This window comes from Leucopleurus acutus (genome assembly GCF_964270905.1).
Source record: "Leucopleurus acutus genome assembly, chromosome: 11".
NCBI lineage: Eukaryota > Metazoa > Chordata > Mammalia > Artiodactyla > Delphinidae > Leucopleurus > Leucopleurus acutus.
In genome coordinates this window covers 3,396,774-3,419,636 of record NC_139152.1, presented here as the reverse complement: position 1 = coordinate 3,419,636, position 22,863 = coordinate 3,396,774, and the positions used below count along the sequence as shown (strand labels likewise).

At 55.2% G+C, this 22,863-nt stretch overlaps 1 protein-coding gene across 2 annotated transcripts in view; it reads left to right on the top strand.

The window, feature by feature from the left end:
* The window catches only part of B4GALNT3 (beta-1,4-N-acetyl-galactosaminyltransferase 3), a gene marked incomplete at both ends in the record, with an annotated part of 91,785 nt that overhangs the window by 58,537 nt on the left and 10,385 nt on the right, over positions 1-22,863 (top strand). For both annotated transcript variants that reach the window (XM_082850735.1, XM_082850734.1), the window contains 8 exons: positions 11,740-11,843; positions 12,792-12,869; positions 19,758-19,853; positions 20,228-20,318; positions 20,688-20,788; positions 21,212-21,279; positions 22,305-22,383; positions 22,502-22,568. In XM_082850735.1, the coding sequence (XP_082706861.1) occupies positions 11,740-11,843; positions 12,792-12,869; positions 19,758-19,853; positions 20,228-20,318; positions 20,688-20,788; positions 21,212-21,279; positions 22,305-22,383; positions 22,502-22,568 (684 nt within the window). The remainder of the gene's footprint in view (positions 1-11,739; positions 11,844-12,791; positions 12,870-19,757; positions 19,854-20,227; positions 20,319-20,687; positions 20,789-21,211; positions 21,280-22,304; positions 22,384-22,501; positions 22,569-22,863) is intronic.

Genomic DNA, 22,863 nt, shown 5'->3' with positions numbered 1-22,863 from the left:
ACATGTTCTCCAGGCTGCTTTAGGTCATGGCCCTTTCCTCAGGAGGGCCACAAAGTGCTGTCACCGCCCCCGATCCTCGCGCCAGGCTCATCACAGGGGACAACCAGGTTCGTCCTGCGGTCTGGACGGAAGATCCTGATCTGGAAGAGAGGAGACCTGGGTTCTAGTGCCAGTTCTGCCTCGAACTTGCTTTGTGACCTCAGATAGTGACCTCGGTCTTCACGCGTCAGTTTTCTTTATGTAGCATGTAGGGGGCTGCAGTGACGATTTCTCAGCTCCCCTCGACTGCAGTGCTTACATTTTTTTTTTTTTTAACCAAGGTTGAAATGAATCGATGACGTGTTACTTTCAAAGGCTCTGACAGATGATGGTTTTACCTCTCTTCCCAAGAACTGTGTTTTGAACATTGTGTGTCTGGATGAGTCTGGAATTTACTTTTCCTGAGGATATACTAGATAATCAACTCTCCCATCTTTCCCTTATCTTGTAAAGTCTTTTAAGTATTATAGAACCAACTCTGTATGTCTGTGTTTTTCATACTTTCAGCTATATCTGCATTTTATGTGCCCCTGCTTAAAAAATAGGACTCTCAGAGAAGTCCCACTTTTGTTTTAGGAATAATGGTCAATTATTGAGTTCAGCTATTTTCACACGGAAGATTCAGAAAATCCCCATGATTTCCACATGGAGGGAGGGAGCAGGCTCCCTCCCCCCACCTGTTCTTCCAGAGGAGCTGCAGGGGTCTCAGCCCCACTGCCCACAGCACATCCCCCTTCACCACTGGAGGGACACCCAGCCCAAGCTGGGGCCACTTGGACTCTTTCCTGGGAATTTGTGTTCTGAGTAGAGACACACAGATACCTGGAGCATCATTGGCCGGCTGGTGGGGCCTCCATCACTGCGCTGGTTCTTGGCCTTTCTGGAGCCTGGTTGTGTGCTTCTCGCTGATTCTGTGAGCCACGCTGTAGTCTTTCCCCAAACTGCCTTTTGTCCAAATTAGGAAGGAGGGGAGGGAAAGGAAGGAAGACAGGCAGGCAGGCCCCTGGCGCTAACTGAACAAACTATCTTGAGTGAAGGGCCAGTGTTTCTACTTCTTGCTTTTGGCCCCCAACCTGTCACCGGTGTGGTCTCACTACACGTTACCAGTAAGTAGCTTGCAGCCCTCATGACTCACCGTGGGAGTTCGAGACATCCAAAGTGGTTCACACCGCACTGTCCTATGTTGGTGTTACAGAAATGTCAGCTTGCATCCACAGGTTCCCAACGTTTACTCTAAGCTCCCGTACCTGTCTCCTTGAGGACGGGTAGCCCCCAGTTTGTGGACCCGTGTTGGCACTGGGCTGGAGTTCTAGGGGCCCAGGTAACTTAGCCTGTCTCAGAAGCTGGGCTGTGTTGTTGAAACTGCTCATTTCCATAGAGGCTAGTAGACTAGGACGTTGCTGTCCACGCGGAGGGCCCCACCCTGGGCACCCTCGGAAGTTCTGCTCTCCCTCTTAACGTGTTGGCTGGGAGACTCCACCCTGCTCCCACCCACGGTCCACAGACTTCCTGCATCCTCAGGTGGACACGAGGTTTCCCACCATGTCTCTGCCATGAGGGCAGCAGCCTGGCCCCCCTTGGCCTATCTCTGGAAGAATGGACAAAGTTTTTAGCAGTTTAAGAGAGAGCCCCTTCCCAAAAGAAGAGAAAGCAGGGATTCGAACAGACACTTGCCCACCCATGTTCACAGCGGCGTTATTCACAGTAGCCAAAGGTAGAAACAACCCAAGTGTCCATCGACGGATGAACGGAGGAACACAATGTGGTCCATCCATATGATGGGATATGGTTCGGCCTGGAAAAGGAAGGAAATTCTGACACATGCTACCACACGGATGAACCTTGAAAACATTAAGTGAAGGAAGCCTGACCCAAAGGCCAAATATTGTAGGATTCTCCTTATCTGAGGTGCCCAGTGGTCAGATTCACAGAGACAGGAAGTAGGACGGTGGTTCTAATTCCAGCTGATTTACACAGTGTGAATGTAATGACGAGGCCTAGTTCCTGCCAGCGTGTTGCTAATGCTCGACCCTCTCCTAGACTGAGTCCAGCCAGGCTCCCTGTAGCCCACTGAACCCAGCAGCCACGAGTGAGCACGGTGCTGTGATGCTCTGAGCTCCAGGCCCAGAATCAAAGGCCTCGGCTCTAGTCCGGTCTTAACTCTGACTCCCCTTTGACGGTAGACAAGTCCGTTCACTTATCTGTGGGTCTCTGTATCCCCGTCAGCAAAATGGACATGACTCTAGGATTGGGATGAAAATATAAGAGAGAGCTTGGACATGAAGGCCTTGGATGGGTGGATCGTGGTGGGATGCTGTTGACTCAGGGCTGGGGGCTAACACAGGACGCCAGCCTCCATCCTAGGTGTGGTCTCGCCCTTGAGCTTCTGCTAGTGTGATATTCTGGAGGAACGCAGCGCCCAGGTCCTCAGCTGGAGACCAGAGCTACTACCGGGCGTGCCTCCCGGTCTCACGCTTGGCCCTCCTTCCCCAGGACAGGTTACGACAACCTCAGCTTGGCTTTGGCACGTCAGCTCCATCAGACCTCACCAGCTAGTGGCTGGCAGCCTTCAGATCAGATCCTTCATCTTCCTTGTTCTCAAGGCTGATGGAGAAGAGAGAAGGGTTCAGCTTGAAAGAGTACATTGTTCTCAGCGGAGACATCAGGGGAGAGAGGCCTGGGGGTTGGTGGCTCTAGGTCCCAAACCTAGTCCCTGTGTGGCCCTAGAAAACTTTCTTGGCCTCGGGATGCCTCTCTCTTCCTGCTCCCTTTGGATTCCATTGTTTCCTCACTCAACAAACAAAAAGGTCTGTATTAGATACCTGTTAAGAAATATTTTTTTGTCTTAAAAGAGTCAGATGATGGGACTTCCCTGGCGTGGAATGAGTCAGATGCCCTGGGTTTGAGAATCCCAGCTCTATTTTCTAAGGGTTCTGAGGTCTTGAGCAGAGTGTACTCTCCGAACTGCCCAGGGCCTCAGTATTCTCATCTGTAAAATAGGAAGAATATTAGCACCATCCTGAAAGGATTGTATGAAGATTAAACTAGACAACACCTGTCCAGTGCTTAGCACACGCCGGCCTGGGCAAGTGCACACGTGTTAGCTGTGATGGTCACCCTGTCATGTGCACAGGGTACCAGCCGACCACTGGGTGGGGCGGGTTAATGGGTGGACGGGGGCTTTGTAAGCAGTGCTGCTACCCTACCGGTCCCCTCTGGCATTTCCCTATGGCCTCCCCACAGTCTTCGTAGTTAACTTTGCTGTCTCATGTTTCCCACTTCTCCCCTTCCATGTCTCTCGTTAGTTGGCTGGGTGACGCTCTCTTCTTTTTTATTTTTTAAATTTTTTAAAAATAATTTTATTTATTTATTTTTGGCTGTGTTGGGTCTTCGTTGCTGCGCCCGGGCTTTTCTCTAGTTGCAGCGAGCAGGGGCTACTCTTCATTGCGGTGCGTGGGCTTCTCATTGTGGTGGCTTCTCTTTGCTGCGGAGCATGGGCTCTAGGCGCACGGTCTCAGTAGTTGCAGCTCGCGGGCTCAGTAGTTGTGGCTCATGAGCTTAGTTGTCCTGTGGCACGTGGGATCTTCCCGGACCAGGGCTCGAACCCACGTCTCCTGCATTGGCAGGTGGATTCCTAACCACTGCGCCACCAGGGAAGTCCCTCTCTCTTTTTTTTCTTCCTCCTTTTTTAAAGGCACATTCCTAGTGGAATCTCCACTCCCCCCTCCCCCAGCCTTTTTTCCAGTGTTCAGTTTAACTGTGGAAAGTACCCTTCCCACCTCCATCCAGTCGGGAAAGAGAGTTCTGGGATCTCGGGCCTCCACTTCTCCATCCTTCTACCTGGAAAGGCGCGGGAGCGAGAGCATGGGCTTTGACTAGCTGCTGGGCCATGGTCCGCTGTGGCTCCAAACCCCAGAGCTTCTGTGGGCTGCGTCAGGTCTTCAGGTGGGTCCTGGCGACCTTTCTGCTGGGATGACTCCAGGGCCATCTTCTGCAACCAGGGTTTTCTTCTCTCTGTGTTGCTTCTCCAGAACGCTAGGATCTTGGAGACCCATTCTCTGGTCCCAGAAAATGTTAGCAGAGCACTTTGTCTGAGGTTCCTGCAAGTCTGGAAAATCATCACAGCATCACACCATCAGCATCTGGTGAGCTCAGCGGCCTGAGGTGTGGCTGTCTGTTGCCTAAAGCAGGAATGGCTTGTGCGTGCCCTGCATGGGGCGCGGCGTGGGTCCAGAGTACATGCACGAGGCCACAGTCACGTGGATCCCTTCATTTACCACGACGCCCACCCCAGGTGTGCCAGGAGTGGATGGAGCTGAATGTCTCCTTTTGTACCTTTCTCCCCATTGCAGCAGTTAGCAGAGCACTGAGTATACAACAGGCACTCAATAAGTGCCTGGGGATTGGTTGGTTCATTGATTCATGCATTCACTCTTCCCAGCCTGCCATTGCTTACCCTTGACCGCCACTGAACTTCCTCTTTGAAAGACTCCAGGAGGGGAAAGGATCGCCCCACTGCTTCTCCACGTTCCGAAACTTGTCTGTGTTCCATTCCAGCGGGATGACTGGACAAGAGAGTCTGACCCTTTACCAGGTCCCCCCGAGGATTCAAGCACCTCTTCAGTGGGCATGGACCAGTTTTAGAAATCCTGGACCCTGTTACCTCCAGATTTTCCTGAAGCCATCTCATTTCATCCGGGGTCTTCGTCAAAATTCCCCACGACAGAACTGTGTTTGTGGCTCTGACTGTCCTGTCATGACCCGGATGAGTGACATGGAGCCTGAAAGGTTGTGGGGTTTGTTTTGTTCTTTGTCACGATGTCCGCCCTGTACCTGTGCTACGAGGGAGCGTGAGACAGAGCTGGACCCACACTTAGGACCCTCCTTGGGGCCCACGCTGCTCCAGACCCGCGGCTGCATGGTTCACCCTCGTGTCGAGAAGGAAGAGGCTCAGAGGCCGGGGCGAGGGCAGCAGGCCTGCTCGCAGGTGCCTTCTGCCCAGCTCTCCAGCTGTTCGGGGGTGTTTGGGTCTCCATGCGCCCTCTTGCTCTTATTGGGCGTATATGGGGAGGTGTTATTGGCGTTACTGGCGTTAAAGGGAGTGGGGAGCTACTCTGGGGGGTGTCGGGGAGGGATGGGCCGGTGACTAAGGTGTGCCTGACACCAGGTGATGAGGTGGCATAGCTGGACCAGGTTCTCAAGTCTAAGAGGCATGGAATTCAGGACACAGCGTTCACATCTTCTGTCACTTACTATCTCTGGGACTTTCAGTGAGATTTTTATCCTCTAAGCCTTATTTTCCTATAGGGTTTTTGTACTAAATAAAATCATCTATATTTCATTTACTATAAATATAAGTATATGCCCGACACGTAAACGTTAAGGTTACATTAATAATAGTTCCTCTTGCATCACATTCTCTGGGGTGTCACGGCTGGAAAGGAAAGGCCGTGTCTTTGCTGTCAGAGATTCTGGTTTGCCTTAGAGACTCTCTCCCAGGTGACAGTCCCTGGCTTCATCCCTGACTGTGCCACCTCGGGTTTCTGGTGGCATCCAGGCCCTGCTGGCGTCCAGCCATGGCAGCTTTGCTCTGCGGAGCCCACATGACTGGCTCTCGGGTGCACTCCAAGGCCAGAGCCTTGCTTTTTCATCCCAGGACTCCGTGCTGGTTCCTGGCCTTTGTGGAGCCGTGCCGGGGTGTCATGACCTCCTGTTCCCTGGACAACCTGCTGTTCGCTAGTGGGACAAGGGCTCTGTCTCTGCTCAGCTCCTCTGGGGTTCACCACCTTTCTCTCTACAGACGCTGAGCTTCTTAGCAGATCGTCTGCTAAGGATCTGCAGATCTTTGGGTCCTTTACACCTATGGAGCCTGTGGGACCAGCCCTCCTGGCTCGTCCTTGAACCCCACCTTCCTACAGCCCTTGAGGGTGCAGGCCTTCCCCTCTTGCAAAAAGGGCAGGTGGGAGCCCTTTCCAGCAGAGCCCTGCCCAAACTGGAGATGGAGCTTCAGAAACACCACGTTGATTGCACCCCCTCCCCGCCATGCCTCCACTTCTCTCTTGGGCATTACTCTCAGCCCGGCCTCTCCTCTGACACCCGTCCTCCCCACCTCAGTAAGCGCAACTCCAGCCTTCCAACGGCCAGGGCAGAAATCCTGAATCATTCTTGATTCCTCTCCCCATGTCCAGTCCCTCAGCTGAAACTTCACAATCTATCCAAACTCTGTCTGAGCAGCCAGGGGCTGCCTTTGCCCCTTGTGTGAATGTCCCTGTGGACCACGTGACACGTCAGCAAGAGAATCAGACCAGAGATCAGGAGAAACGAATGCAAGTTTCACACCTGCAGTGCTGTGACGGATCATAAACTAATGAGCTGCAATGGGTTAATTGCTTGTTGTGTTCCAAGCACTAAGTCCTTAACATGGATTATCTTATTCACTGTGTGACTTCACTTCTCTGTTTCCTGATCTCTAAAGAAGACGACAACAGTTCACAGGGAGTTGGTGAGGATGCAGGGAAATAATATAGGTGAGAATTTTGGGAAAAAAAAAAAAAAGCAGCAAGGGGGGCTTCCCTGGTGGTGCAGTGGTTAAGAACCCACCTGCCAATGCCGGGGACACAGGTTCGAGCCCTGGTCCGGGAAGATCCCACATGCCGCGGAGCAACTAAGCCCTTGCGCCACAACTACTGAGCCCATGTGCCACAACTCCTGAGCCCGCGTGCCACAACTACTGAAGCCCACGTGCCTAGAGCCTGTGCTCTGCAACAAGAGAAGCCACAGCAATGAGAAGCCCGTGCACTGCAACAAAGAGTAGCCCTCGCTCGCCGCAGCTAGAGAAAAGCCCGCGCAGCAGTGAAGACCCAACGCAGCCAAAAATAAAATAAATAAATTAAAAAAAAAAGTATCATCTGAAATAAAAAAAAGAAAGCACCAAGGGCTGTACTTATGCTGTATTTTCACCAAAGAGCCAAAGAGATGCTCTCCAGGCCTTTGAAGAGTCCACATAGCACAGAGGAGAGATGTTGGCAGAGTTCCGGCTGATGGTGAATTTGATAGCCCAGCTTTGTGAGGGCAGAACGTGAGGCCCACGGTGGTGCTTTATCTGTCACCTGAGATCGGGGTGTCTGTCTCCTGGCACAAATGTGACACCTGTTGCAGGAGAAAGGGGCCCTGGCAGCTGGCGCCCTGGCCAGGAGCAGGAGTTCACTTACCCGAGGGCAGGTGACAAGTGTCAGTAGTTAAATCAGCACATTCTTTAGCTCCTGGTTCCCCCAGGGGGCTAAGTGGGGCCTGGGTACCTCTGGCAGGGTTAACACAGCGGAAAAGCTCCACACCGTGCCTGACGCCTGCTATGCACTCAGTGAATATTAACGGGGTTGGGAGGATAGGTGGGTGACGGGAGGGGTGCAGAGAACAGCCGGGCAGCAGAGGGGACGTGCTGTCTGTTACCCCCACCACTGAGTCGCTGCTGCCTATGGTCGTCTTGCTTCTCTGCCCAGAGGAGAGAGGCGGCGACTGGCCGTTTCCGGTTTTTATAAAATTCTTGAGGTGCTGGGACTCACATCTTCTGACGCCCAGGTCCAAAACCCTGAACTCAGACATTGTTGGGGGACGGGGTGCTAGTTGTGTCTGACACGCAGAGTATTTAATCCTCACGGCAGGGGCAGGGGTCTTACCTCCACCAGCCAGAGAGATAAGACCAGAGAGGTTCAGTTACTTGCTCAGGCGGTTACCATGTATAATGGTGGCCATCCATGGAGAGCTCCCTGACTCCAAGCCTTCTTGTCTTCTCCACACTGTGAAGTCTGCCAAGGGCGTTTCCTGCTCCTTGAACTGCTAAAGGCTGGGCTGTTGACTGTCTCAGCTCCAAGTAATCTCAAAGCCATCCAGACGCACCTGTGACCTGGGCAGGGCCTGGTTAGGTTTAACCCCTGACATCCCCTTCGTTCTGTGGATTTGTCCTTGTTTACTGGGAGAGCCACCTGTTACCCTCTTCTAAAGGGAAATAGAGCCAGGCACAAGTTCAAGGTGATGGGCAGGTCTGATTCAGTACTACCGCAGCGCGGGAGAGAGACCGAGGTATGGAGCCGGGCTCAGTTCCAAAGGCAGCCAGGGATTTACAGCCCACAAGCAGCGCGATGGGCCAGTGGATGGAGAATTGACCGGAGGAGACATCAGGGTGGGGGGTTCTTGCTAGCCCAGCCTAGCAGCATCCTGGCTACCTGATTGGGTTCAGGTATCAAGGGTGGAGGGTTTTGTAAACAGAGTTAACAGGATTCTTCCTAAAATCTGGGCTGGGCGGGCCAAGGACAGGGCCCAAGGACTACGGCCTAGTCGAAAAGAGTGCTCAGAGGAGCCCTTCCGAAGTTTGGTCCAGGAGACAGTGTTCCTTGTCACTTCCCAGTAAATGCAAGGACACGGCATAGTGAAGACCACGGGAAGAGTCCATTGACCTTGGGGTGACCTGTCTCACTTTCCAGGAGTCAAAGAATTTGGCTGGCACTGAAAACTAGTGTGTGGGAAAGAACGTGCCTGGGAGACATGCCGGAACTCTCTCGGATGTGGCAAATTGAATTTTTTTTTTTTTTTGCGGTACGCAGGCCTCTCACTGTTGGGGCCTCTCCCGTTGCGGAGCACAGGCTCCGGACGCACAGGCTCAGCGGCCATGGCTCACGGGCCCAGCCGCTCCGCGGCATGTGGGATCTTCCCGGACCGGGGCACGAACCCGTGTCCCCTGCATCGGCAGGCGGACTCTCAACCACTGCGCCACCAGGGAAGCCCGGCAAATTGAATTTTTAGGGTTATATCCTCACAACCTTGTCTACAAGTAGGTCGTTTTCAGCCACAGAGCAAAGTCAAGGAAGAGGTGACCCAGTCGTTCTGAGGCAGAGCAAGGCAGCGCCTCCCCTGCCCTCCCACGGTACGACTCACTTGTCCCCCAGGCCCCTGAGCCTCCAGCTACTAACCCACTGTCCCCGGGGCCTGGGCAGGGATGGGGCTCCTTTGTTAGCAGTGTCTTAGACTGGTTAGCGCAGGAACACCAGGCAGGAAGGTAGGGCTGGGTCTGGGAACATTCTTTCTCTTTCTGTCTCCCTCCCTCCCTCCCCCTCACGTCACCGCACTGGCTCCTGGATCCTCTTCCCCAGAACATCTCTCTGCGTCGAACTAGTCTGACCTGTTTCTGCCTGCCCGCTGGCCAGCCATGGAAACAGCAGAGACCTTGATGGCAGCAGGATAAACCTGCGGAAGTCCCGATAAACATAACACGAGTGGACGGTTCATGTCTGCGCAGAAACCCAGGGGCACAGATCCCCAGCGGACGCTCTGCCCCCGGGTCTCCTCCAGGTCCACACCAAACAGCATCCACAGGAGAAAACGTAGGCGGGAAGAGGAAAGGCTGGCTGGTGAGGCAGACAGGCTCTCTGTTCCGATGCCCGCTTTGCAATGGCGGACTCCGTGACCTTCAGCCCTGGGCTTCTCTTTCCCCATCTGTGAAGCGGGGGTAATCAGACCTCGCCCAGATGGGATCACGCCTGCGAGGTGCTGAGTAAACCCTGTGGAGCACCCAGCATGCAACTGGGTAAGAAAAGCTCCCCCGCCGCGCCCCACATTCCACCCACCTTCCTGGAGGTATTCACACACACACACTCTGGCAAAGCGCTGATGTCCGCCTTCTGTGGGCTGTGCTCTTTCCTCTGTGTCTGGTTGGCTGGCTGTGCCTCTACTGGTGCCCGCCTGGGGGTCCTAGGATGCTTCTGCTTCCAGGCATCTCTTGGCTCACGGTGGCCAGTGGTGCCAGTCTAACTGCCGGGCAGCGCCCACGGCAGTGTCCTGGGAGCATCTTGATGAAGCTGTGGGAGAGCTTTCTGCGCTTTTCCAGTGGGTTCCATCTGAACTCTTGGGTTCTAGCCTTAGCTTTGTCACTACAGTGGTCCTACCTGAGCCATGATTTCACCTTCAATGGTTCCTGTTACCCAAGGTCAACCAGGGTCCGAAAATACTAAATGGGAAATTCTAGAAATAAACAATTCATAAGCTTTCAAGTGTGTGCCGGTCTGATCGGCGTGACGAAATCTCGTGCTGTCCTGCTCCCTCTTGCCCAGGAAGTGAGTCAGCCCCTTTCTCCAGCCCCTCCCACCGTTAGTCATGTAGTAGCTGTCTCGGTTACCAGATGGACTGTCCTGGCATCGCAGTGCTTGTGTTCAAGGGACCCTTATTTTCCTTAACACTGTCCCCACGGTGCAACGGCGGTGATGCTGGAAATTCACATTTGCCAAAGGAAAGCCATAAGGTGCTTCTTTTGAGTGAAAAGGTGAAACTTAAAGAAAGAAAAAAAACCGTATGCTAAGGTTGCTAAGATCTACGGCAAGAGCGAATCTTTTCTCCGTGAAATTGTGAAGAAGGGAAAAGAAATTTTTGCTGTTTTTGCTGTCGCACCTCAAACTGCAAAAGCTACAGCCACAGTGAATGATAAGTGCTCCATTAAGATGGCAGAGGCATTCGATTGGTACAATAAAATATTTTGAGAGAGACTCATTCACATAACTTTTATTACAATATATTGTTGTAACTGTTCTATTTGAGTTTTAGTTAACATTATTAATCTCTCACGGTGCCTAATTTGTAAATTAAACTTAATCATAAGTATGTATAGGAAAAAACATCGTATATATGGGGTTCGGTACTACGTGTGGTTTCAAGCATCCACTGGGGGTCTTGAGTGTATCCCCTGTGGACAAGGGGGTCAACTGTGTTTGCTAAGTGACTCCAGACAGCTGGGCTTCCATTTCCTTACCTGAAATAGGACTAGGTGGTCTTGAAGGCCCCTCCCAGCTCTTGGTGGCCTGTAATTCTGCCTTACGGTTCCACAAAGTCTCCATCCTGCCCGAGCGTCCCCCTGACCTGTGGGCAGCCCCAGCCCCCAGTGGACAGCAGTGCTGACCACTGAGCTCTGATTCTCCCCCCCAAACACTCGGCGGCTCCTTGCCCCTCTGCGTGGCTGTGAATGCACGTGCGTCTCCCTCATTCTCACCGTGGTTTGGCTGTTACCTTCCCAGGTGTGTGAAAGCCGACCGGCTCCAGGGCCTCAGGGCACAGATGTCAGCCGTCACACACAGCCTCTAGGTGCATCCAGGAGGAGCTGGGCCTCAAATCTCATATCTCCAGCTGTTTATAGTTCTGAAAGGCAAATGCCAAGTCCTGGCCCACGGTCTCCTGGCACCCCCAGCTCTGGGTCCATCCAGCAGCCCAGCGACTAACGGTGGGCAGGGGGAGGGCCCCCCGTCAGATAGCCCCACCGGCTTCCTGGCTCGGGGGCAGGGATGTTGTGAGGGGAAAGCTCAGCTCGCGCCGTGCACCCAGTGGCTTTTGGGCGAAATTGGCCTCGACAGGCAGCCTGTGGTGGTCCCATGGCAGGACAAAGCTCCGGGTTCACCTGACCTGGTTCCTCCTCTGAATTGGGAAAGACAGCGAGTCCTAACAGGAGATGAGCTCACGCCCTCGCTCTCTGCCGTGTTGACCTTGGCCGAGGTTGTAACTGTCCCCTACACTCCACCCCACTTCATACCCACCCCAAGACGAGGGCTCAGGAGCCACAGAAGGTACACAATTACCTCTGTTATTACGCCCTGAATCTCGCGGATTTATGAGGTCTTCAGGTCGTGCTGACCTTGTTCCTCTTTTCTTCTTTCCCTTCCTCAGGGTATGGCAGCTGGAGAGAATTGGCCAAGGCTCTGGCCAGCAGGAACATTCCGGCTGTGGATCCAAATCTCCAGTTCTACCGTCCCCAGAGGCTGGGCCTCAAGGTACGTGGCAGGGTCAGCCCGTCCTCCCTGCTGGCGCGTTAACATGGGTCCTCGGCTTCCGCTGCCCACAGAGCCTTAAGGGCATCCTCACGTCCTGTGTTAGGAGAGGGCAGAGCAGAGGGAGTCCCTGGATGGCAGGCTGGCCTCATGGGCTCTCCTAGCTTCGTGGGTAGAGACGTCCATCGTGCCTTCCCCAAAGCCTTGTCGCATAGTTCAAGATGCCCAAGTCTGAGCCGTCCAGGCATGTGGCCTCCATCAGCAGTCTGAGCTGGACCAGCACCTCTCGCCTCTTGCTGGGATGAAGACTGGGCTGGTACTTTAGTGACAGTCCCAGTGCTTGCCGCTAAGGGTCAGAGATGATGCGGTAGAGACGGCCCCTCCCTGCAAATAGCTGGGGGACAGTTTTGTACTGGAGTATTTTCCCTGTGGTGTTTCTTGGGCTGATGGTCCCTAGAAGCTGCTCTGGGTGGGGATTAGGGAACTTGAGGTCCAGTTCAGCCTGGAGCCCTAAGGGTGAGCCTCTGAGCCTAGAACAGACATGGATCTCCAAGGCCGGACCAGAGCCAAACTGCACCCATGGACCTGCAGGGTAGGGAGGGGGTGGGGTGTCTCCCCCAGGGGGGCCCCCACTTGTTAGGACAGATGAGTCACAGGAGAGGGAGGCAAGGTCCCTGCCCTCAGGAGAGCCTGGTCTAATTAGAAAAAAATTTTTCCATATGGGAAGACTGAGAAAAGTCAGGAAAGTAGAAGCACCTGAGGGTTATACATTGGAGGTATATTCCTGAGGGATATAGTGTGAGCCAGAAAGGGGAGTGTCCGTAAGTCGATAAGCCTCCGACAGCAGGGCTGGGTCTCCTGAGCCTCTGCTTCCACAGGCACTTTCAAGGGGCCCCGATCCTGCTGTCACCCTCATATTCCCACCAAGTTCATTCTTGTCTGTTCTGCCAGGACCAAGACTCTGCGAGAGGTGGCGGGGGGAACAGCAGCTACCTGAAGTGGAATAAGCCGGTCCCCTGGCTGTCAGAGGTGAGGCTGCTCTTGGAGAGGGTTAAAAAACAATGTTTATAGGGAATTCCAGAGGCTCCAGAAAATTTTCTTCTAGTGGTTGTTATTAAAATTTTTCATCATATTTGAAGAAAAAAATGAAAGGGTTCCAGGCTCATTGAATTTTCTTCCTTTAGAGAAGCTCTAACATTTGCAGGGGGCCTGCTGGGTGCCAGGCTTCGTGCATAATCTCCTGTCAGCTTTATGACCCTATAGGATAACACAGTGTCCTCATTTTATGGGTGAGGAAAGCAAAGCTGAGGAAAGCTACAGGACTTTCGTGTCCGTGTTAATCCCCAGTTATAAAATTCGGCTTCCCAAACTGTCTTTCATGGACCATTAAATCCCATAAGATATTCCAGGCAGAATGGAATCCACTGTTAAATATGGTTTCAGATCTATAGACATCCACTCCCTGGAAATACACATTAGCACGTGAAAGGCTCTGAGTTCTGCGGTCATCTGTTTGACTGGGTTTGTTAGCTCAGCACGTACCAAACTTATTTTTCTCCAGAATTACCGTTTCCCGTGAACCGTTAATATTCTATGAAACCAGTGTTCTAAGGGACATATACTAGGAAACTCCGCTTTAGAAAATTTTTTTTTTTTGCGGTACGCGGGCCTCTCACCGCTGTGGCCTCTCCCATTGCGGAGCACAGGCTCCGGACACGCAGGCTCAGTGGCCATGGCTCAGGGGCGCAGCCGCTCCGCAGCATGTGGGATCTTCCCAGACCGGGGCACGAACCCGCGTCCCCTGCATCGGCAGGCGGACTCTCAACCACTGCACCACCAGGGAAGCCCTAGAAAATTTTTATAGGAAGCGGTTAAACGTGTGAATGAAAGTTGTCATAAGCATCATCATACCTTTTGTTACATAGGATTTGACAGATTCTTTTTCTTTCTGTGAAGAAGCAGAGGCTCAGGGGGTTAATCATATGCACGAGATCACCTTGAGTAAAAGCTTGTGCAGACTCCAGAGCAGCGTGGTGCTTTGGGGGTGAACATTGTAAAGTTAGGTTTTGTATCGTGCAACTTGTCCAAGCCTTTCTTGGCTGGGTGCTCTCAGCCAGCCCGTCATCTCGTCCATACCTGTCACAGGTTGACCTCTTCCACCTGGGTGATTTTATTTCCAGTCCACCCATTTGCCATGGGGCGGGCGTGAAGGGTGCCGTGTCATACAAAATATGATGGTAGGTTATTTACACCGTGAAATTGCCTCTGTTTCAACCCTGAGAGAGGATGGATTACAACACCGGCACACCTGTACCCGGTGATATCATCAGGTAATTAGGCCCTGCCCCGCCCCACCTGGAGATGGCATTGCGAAAACCATTGGTCCAGCGATCCAGCCTTCTGTCCTTTGAGGCCAGTTGGATTATTTATTTATTTATTTTTGGCCTCGGCTCTCGGGATCTCAGTTCCCCAGGAATCAAACCCGTGCCCCCTGCAGTGGAAACGCAGAGTCCTAACCACTGGACCACCAGGGAAGTCCCTGGATCATTTTTCTTAATGAACCAATGATTTTGAAAGATTATAACTACATAATAATCTGCATTTATTAATCATTAGTTTTCTTAGCTTTTTTGGCCAATCAAGGATGGAGATATATACGTATATATCTCCATGACAGCAGTGACAAATAGTAAATAGTGATTAAAATAGAATTGACTTTTTAAAGAAATAGTTGATCTTTTAGTAAGTGTGTTTAGCCTTTTGGTGGTAAATGCCTGATTTCCACTGACTTTGTCCTTTTATTATTAAAAGTGGCTTATAGGGAATTCCCTGGCGGTCCAGTGGGCCCTCACTGCCGAGGGCCGGGGTGCAATCCCTGGTCAGGGAACTAAGATTCCACAAGCCACGCGGCGTGGCCAAAAGAAAACAAAAAGTGGCTTATAAAATGCTCATTACAGTCTTCATGGATCTTCAGGGAATCACTGATCCAGTCTCCTTATCTTACCGGCAAGGATAGTTAGGCCCCGAATGTTTAAATAACTAGCATATGCCGTCTCCCAGCTGCAGTGGTGCCCTCTCCTCCAGCCCGTCGTGGGGACCTCGGTTCCCCTCTCCTTACCTGTCTCCTGCCTTTTGACATACGGTTTCAGCAGGAAGTGCTCAGGTGAAGGACACCTTCATAAATGTCATTTATTGTCATTTATTTATTTATTGTCATTTATTTATTGAACATCTGCTGGTTGTCACGGCTGTCAGGTTGCACTGTTGTTGCCCCTTTCCTGGCGATGGCTCCAGAGGGGTTGACTCAGTCACTCCCCCAAGGTGGCGTAGCTATTGCAGCCCTGCCCTGCCGGTGAGCACGGACAGAACACGGGAAGGCTGACCGTGGTCTCTCCCTTGACCGTCTCCCCGCCCCAGCCCTTGGCCGGCAGCTCAGGATCTCTAAGGCCAGCAGTCGCTCTCGAGCACAGCAGGCTTAGTCCACTCCCTTGTGAGACCGGGAGTGGACGGCTGGTGGGCTGGGCTGCATGGGGTAACCGCTCTCAAAGACTTGTCCCTGTCGGCCCAGATCATAAGACACTGACTAGCAAACCCCACCAATTAACAAACCTCGGTGCCACTTTATTCACTTAGCAGTCAGTATACGGTCCACTGACCAGACACTGTCTGCTACTCAGGCCGCTACCCCCAGAAAACCAAAATAATTATAAGAAGGAAATTTGGTGAACGCAGAATCAGATCGAAGCAAGTCAGAGTCCGTGGGTGACGTCATGCGGGCTTGGTGAGGTGGCGTCTCTCTCCTGAGAGGAGGGCTGGGACCTTGATTCCCCTTCTCAGGCCCCCCCCCGCTTTTTTCTCACAGTTTCATTGAGATATAGTTCATATACCATATAATTCACCCACTTAACGTGTACAATTCAGTAGCTTTTAGTATATTCATAGAGTTGTGCATCCCTCACTTTCAATTTAGAACATTTTCCTCACCACTAAGGAACCCGCTCACCTGTTAGCCATCACCCCTTCACTGCCCCCCAGCCCCCAGCCCCCAGCAAGCACTAATCTACCGTCTCTCTAGACCTGCCTGCTCCGGACACTTCATATAAAGGGAATCGTACACTCTGTGTGGCCTTTTGTGTCTGGCTTCTCTCGCTTGGCATTAAGTTTTGGAGGCCCAAACATGTGGCAGCATGTACATCAGAACTGTGTTCATTTTTTTGCTGAATAATCTTCCACTGTGTGGATGGACCACATTTCATGATCCTCGATAGATGGGTATTTGGGTTGTTTCTTCTTTCGGCTCTTGGGAATAAAGCTGCCGTGAACGTTTGTGTACGGGTTTCAGAGCGCATCAGGCTGCCCTTTATTCAGGGCCCTGAACCACCACCATCATACACGTTGTCACCGTGGGGAGACACAAGGGACACCACAGTTCAATTACAAACCATCTGTTCCAGTGGGGACAATTCCCTCCAACAGAATTTCACCAGACGGGCCTCGGGCCCTGTCCTCCAAATCTAGAGCCACCTCTTACCCTCTTGGAGCTGGGACCCCCTGGATTCCCAGTGGGACCTCCCTCGAGGGGCAGGTGTGAACAGGAATCGAGTGGCTCGGGTGGGCTTCCCTGGTGATGCAGTGGTTGAGAACCCGCCTGCCAATGCAGGGGACACGGGTTCAAGCCCTAATCCGGGAAGATCCCACATGCCGCAGAGCAACTAAGCCCGTGCGCCACAACTACTGAGCCTGTGCTCTAGGGCCTGCGAGCCACAACTACCGAGCCCGTGTGCCACAACTACTGAAGGCTGCGGCGCCTAGAGCCCGTGCTCCACAACAAGAGAAGCTACCGCAATGAGCAGCCCCCGATTACCACAACTAGAGAAAGCCCGTGTGCAGCAGTGAAGACCCAACACAGCCAAAAATAAATAAATTTATTAAAAAAGAAAAAATAGTAGCTCGGGTGCTAGAAACTCTGAACGGGAGTCCGGTGTGTAGGAACTGGTGACCTCACTGTCCTGCTGGGTGGAAGTCACGTGGTCCAGCCAGGTGTGCTGGTCTCGGGCTGGCCAAGCAGCAGCATGGTCTGTGCTCACACCCGTGCTGGGCTGCTCACCCCTCCTGGAGGTGGACCTGGCCGCCCCGCCTTCGTACCCTCTGCATCTCAGCCTCTGCAGTAGCCCTGGCACAGGTGGCTCGTTTGTCTGCATGTCTCTCTCCTCTGAGGAACCCTTTTCATCTTTGCATCATCACTGGTACAGAGCAGACACTTGGTGCTTATAGGATAAATGAAGGAACATATGGTTCCAGACTTAGCTTCTCCAAGCATTTGTTCACTCAGATCATTAAGATGTGCAGGGAACCCACAGGAGGGAGCTGGAACTCTGCCTGAGGAAGTTGCAGAAGCCTAGGGAGAGAGATTTGGAAAGAACCTTGAAGGGTGAGCTGGAGTTTGCCGGGTGGGGAAGAAAGGAAAGGGCCTTCCAAGCAGGAAACAGCATCTGCAAAGGCACAGAGGCGTGTGCGTGCTGGGGTGTAGGTATGACCGGGAGTGTGGTGAGGTGAGGCTGGGAAGGCAGGGTGAGGTTTTGTCCAGAAGCCTCTGGGAACCCTGGGAGGTGTGAAGTGGCAGAGTGGAGTGATCAGATCTGTCTTTAGAAAGACAGTTCTACAGGCAGTGTGAGGAGTCAGTGGTGGGAGATGCCTCCGTCCGGTTGGGAGGCTCTGTGAGCCCAGCGAGGCCTGGCAGGGACCCTGTGGTGGGTGGAAGGCAGTGGACGTGGTGGGTGAGCACCCACCAGGCTGCATCCGCACCCCCAGAAGCCCTCCCCCTTCCACAGGGTTCATTGCTGTGTGTCCTTAGGGGCTCAGTTTACCTCTCTGGGCCTCAATATTCTCACCTCTAAAATGAGAGGGTTCAGGGGACTTCCCTGGTGGTCCCGTGGTTAGGACTCTGAGCTTCCACTGCATGGGGCGCAGGTTCGATCCCTGGTCGGGGAGCTAAGATCCCGCATGCCGTGTGGCAAGGCCAAAAAATAGAAAGAAATAAAATAAAAAATAAAATGAGAGGGTTCAACAGGTACTTTCTCCACTGCTTGTAGGCAGAAGGTTCCAATCCGTCTTTGGCCGTGGGCATGTTCTGGGCGTGGGAGTAACCAGTACTCTTCCCTGGGCCTTAGCTCTGCTGGACGGTGGAGAGAGGGGGCAGAGGGCCGTGCTGACAAGCCAGAGTCCCATGTCCCTGCCTGACACAAAGTCTCCAAAGCTTGGAGGGACACGGGCCCCGGGGTGGGGGTGGGGGTCACCAGTCAGGGCCTGGGGAGGAAGAAGGTGCCCACTGGTCCCTCGGGGATGGTGTCCATCCCCTCCTACAGCCTGAGGGCAGGCGGAGCGTGGCTGGGGCGCTGGCTCTGTGCTGAGTCAGGGCCTAGCCCCCGGGGATGTGGACAGTCCTCCCCCTGCCTGGGTTTCCTCTGCCGCTACCTAAGCAGGGCCCCGAGGGGCCGTGGGGGGCTAGCCCAGCTCCTTCCTCCTTCCCCTGCCCAAGCCCTTGTAGCCTCTGGCCTGCTGGCTGAGCACAGCAGACTCCTGGGGGCGAGTCTCCCGGGAGGGGCATGGGGGAGACAACTGAGTCTTGTAAAAGGGACTTAGGAATTTCCCCAGAAGTAGCACAATGTCCCCATTCTTTCGTTCCAAGAAGCCCTAGCCCGACCCCCACCTACCCAGCCCACATTCTCTCTCCCACCCGTCCCAGCCCCCCACTCATATTCTGCGGAGCGACGGCTGCTACCCGCGGTCCCGGGAAGAACCAAGTTGCTGAGGGGACGGGGTGACGGGCTCTCCGCACGGGGAGGGGACAGTCCTGTCAGGGGGCCCTCCCCGGCCCCTTCTCTCTCCCGTCATCCCTCCCTGCGGATCTCTTGCTGAAGCCCTTCTGTCTGGGCTTCCAGTCTGGGTGTCCCTTCCTCCTCTGTCTTCCTTAAGGGCGGCTCGGATTCTGATATCTGACGGCGGGAAGGGCAGGGCCTGTTTGTGTGGCCTGATTGGGGCCCACCTCCCACAACCTGGAGATTAAGCTGGGGAGGGGTGCGGGGAGTGGGGAAGGGCTGAGATGGGGTGATCTGAAGCCCTTTGTCAGGATAATTTGGGACCTTGTCCCCACCCCCCTCCCCTCTCCAACTCCCCACCCTTCCACCCACTCAGGGTCCAGTCTGCTGCCCTTGCCCTCCCCTCCCCTCCAAGAGGGGCCCTGTGCTCCAGGCCTCCAAGCTCAGTCCCGTGCCCACCAGCCCCACAGCCGAGGAGGGGAGGCAGGTACCTCCTTGCTCCTACCTTCCCAGGGCTGCCCCGAAGGCCCAGGCACCTGGTGGGCATCCCAGCAGAGGCCTGGGCAGCATGAGGCTCTGAGCTCCCAGGAGAGCCGTCAGAGCCCTTCTGCCGATGGGGCCCCCAGACCTCCTGCAGCTTTGCCAGCTGCTTCCCCGTGAGGGCAGCCAGTAGCACGAAGACCACGGGTGGGTGAGGTTTCACCCAGACAGCTGTGCGGGTGTCCTCTTACGAGGCGGTAGGGGAGGGAGAGCGGGTCCGGCTGAAGCCCCAGCCTGGCACCTCCCTCCTGCCATTCTGTCCTGGCTGTTACTCTCCCTGCCTGGGGGATGCAGACCAGCCCACTTCCTGCATGGAAAGAGCCGGGAGTGTGTATATGTGCGTGTACATGCATGTGGGCGTGTGGACACGTGCAAGGACAGAAAAACAGCCCCAGGCCTCAGGGCCAGGCCACGGGGATGAGGTTCCCCAGGCAGCCGTGGGTGCCGAGGACGGGAGCGGGACTGGCGTGGACCATGACCTTCAACAGTGAGGAGCGCTCGGGCCGGGGCTGCAGGCCGGCCCCATCTCATGCTCACAGCCTGTCCCTGCCCCGTGCAGTTCCGGGGCCGCGTCAACCTGCACGTGTTTGAAGACTGGTGCGGCAGCTCCATGCAGCAGCTGCGGAGGGACCTCCACTTCCCCCTGTACCCACACGTGAGTGCCTCCTCCCCCGCTGCCCTCCTGCCCCGCTCCTGGCGCTCACGCCCGCACCCCGCTTCGGTCTTCCTCACCTTCCCGTGCTTTTGCTCTTTTCCTTTACCCTGTGGGCCCCCTTCTAACGCCCGCAGTGTCCCCTTGTCCCCTCCCCAGGGCTGTCCTTGGCAATAGAGTTTGCCCAGGAGGCCGCCACGCACGGCTGCGGGGCTGTGCCCTGTTGCAGGCCACCCAGACAAAGAAGCAAGTGGGAGCGGGAGGCCTCCCGCCCGCCTCCCGCCCTCCTGTCCTCCCGCCAGCCCTGAGCAGACCAGCCTCTTCACTTCCCTCTTCCCTCTTCCGGGTAGTGATCCGCCTCTGGTTTCCCGGCACAGATCCGCACAACCCTGAGGAAGCTGGCCGTGTCCCCCAAGTGGACCAACTATGGCCTCCGCATCTTTGGCTACCTGCACCCCTTCAGCGACGGTGAGGCCAGCCCCGGATCCCGCTCTTCCCCTTCCTGCCCGAGTTCTCAGGGTGCCAGAGCACATTGCCTGCCCTGGGTCAGCTGGACCCTGTTAGCCCACCCTCAGGGGAGGGGGGGAGTTTGGCCGTGGTGAGGCCTCACGCAGGCCCCCAGGCGGCCACTTCCCGCCCTGATTTGAAGGGTCTGGAACTAGCTGGTCCCTCCCTGTAAGTCTCCATCTCCACGGGGTCTCCCAGGGTGTAGAGACCCCCACTTTACAAAGAGGGGAGCCCAGCAGCAAGCCCCCAAAGAGGACTTAGCCTGAGACATGAGACCCCGCTCTGTGGAGGCCCGTCCTGCTCTCACCTGGAGACTGCCCTCATGCCCAGGGGAGATCCAGTTTGCCATCGCCGCCGACGACAACGCAGAATTCTGGCTGAGCCGTGACGACCAGGTCTCAGGCCTGCAGCTGCTGGCCAGCGTCGGCAAGGTAGGGTCCCCACGGTCCCATGGGCCCTCCCACTGCCCCCGGGAGCCAGGTCACCTGCCTCCATCAGGACAGTCTGGTGTGACAGCCAGGGAAGAGGCATGAGAAGCTGCATTCTCCCCCGCTGCCTCCCATCTTACAGAGAGATGGACTGGGTGTGGCCGGGAACAGACCCTGGGAAGACTCAGGACTGGGCCACACCCGTCCTGGGTGCTCTGGTCCTGATGCTGGGGGAGGGGCGTGCGGGGAAGGGGAGTTACTTCCCGAGTGGTCCCGTGTCCCTTCCCACCCTCCCCATCTCCCCTCCCCCCTCCTCCCACTTGCCTCCTCTCTCCTTCTGCCTGTGTCCCCTCACTCGCCACTTCCCACCCTCCATACTTTGCCTTTGTGTCCGCCCTTCTCTTCCCTTGCTCCCCACACCTCCAGACTGGAAAAGAGTGGACTGCCCCTGGAGAGTTCGGGAAATTTCGGAGTCAAATGTCCAGGCCAGTGAGGTGAGTAGGGAGTGTGGTGACAGGAACGGCAGAAACCCCAGCCTCCGTGAGGTGCCGAGAGGCCGGCTCAGGGCCGGGGCCCGGGCCCGAGGGGCACTTCCCCCCCGCCGCCCCATCACAGAGGTTCAGTGAGCCAGGGCCACGTGCATTCAGGTAAACCAGGTCTTTGATTAGAGACCACCTGGCCCATCCTTCCTCACTTTACAGATGAGGAACTGAGGCCCAGAGAGGGCTGTGACTTAATGAGGGTCACACAGCTGTTCAGACGCACTCAGGACTGGAAAACAGAATGGGTCTCCTTTCTTCCCGCCCTTGCTTGCCCGTTTTCTCCATCCCTGCAGGGTCCACAGCTGGACCGCCTCTGCTCTTTCTGAGCTGCAGAAAGTTCCGAATGGCGGGGAGCCCCTGGGCAGGCTGGAGGGAAGGCCTGGAGTGGCTGGGATGGTTCCCATCCCAGCCCCAGAGCGCCACCTGGTGGCCCGCACACACTGGCAAGAACACGTGTTGGCTTGAAGGTGCCGGTGCTGGTGTTGATGGTAGTGAGACAGTACAGCTTGCACAGAGCACTGACCGTGCCAGCCCCCGAGGTCAGCACTTCCCGTGTGACTCAGCACAGCAGCCGAGGATGAGGGCTCTAAAGCCAGACTGCCTGGGTCCAAACCCCACCTGCACCCCTTATTACCTGGGGACTTTGGGCAAATTACCCAAATTTTCTGCGCTTCAGGGTTCTTACCTGCAAACAGGGATTACGTGAGTTCATGTGTGTAAAGCACTGAGCACAGTGCCTCCACATAGAGCTGAGTATTCAGGGAGGTTAGTGCTGTTGTTATCCCATCTCACGGGAGGGAAGACTGAGGCCGCCCTGTCAGTAAGCGGTGATGGGGGTTCTGACCCAGATGCTCGCCAGCAGGTCCCTGGGACCAGGAGAAGGGAGGGAGGGACGGGGCGTGTGTGGCGCTGGGAGGGGGCTCAGGCGGCGTGGGGGCCTGGGAGACAGCCCCCTGTTCCCTGCCCTCTCCCGCCAGCCTGTCAGCCGCCCGCAGGTACTACTTCGAGGTGCTACACAAGCAGAACGACCAGGGCACCGACCACGTGGAAGTCGCGGTGAGCCCCCGAGGTCCCCTCTGCCTCTGTGCCTGGCCGCCCCTCTGCCCAGGCCCCTGAGCCCTGTTCCAAGTCAGCCACCTCCAACCTGCCGCGTCCACCCTCTCTCCTCTCCCAGTGGCGACGGAATGACCCCGGGGCCAAGTTCAGCATCATTGACTCCGCTTCCCTGTCCCTCTTCACAAGTGAGTGTCCTGCCCCAGCCTGGGGACGGGCCGAGGTGGGGCTGGCTTGGCGGGGCTGGGAGGGCTGCTTGGAACAAGGTGTGGAGGGTCCGGACCAAGGAGCAGAGCCTGAAGGGCGCTATGGTCAGAGGTCCTTAGCTCCCGGGGGGTCGGTGACCTGTGAGCGCCTTCCGGAACCTCTCCGAGCCCTCGCCCCAGAGAAACACCCGTCCGCCTCCACACGGTGTTGTCTGTATGATTTCAAGGGGATCCAGAGACCAGGACGCTCACTCCAGATGAAAAGCCTCTGAGGGAG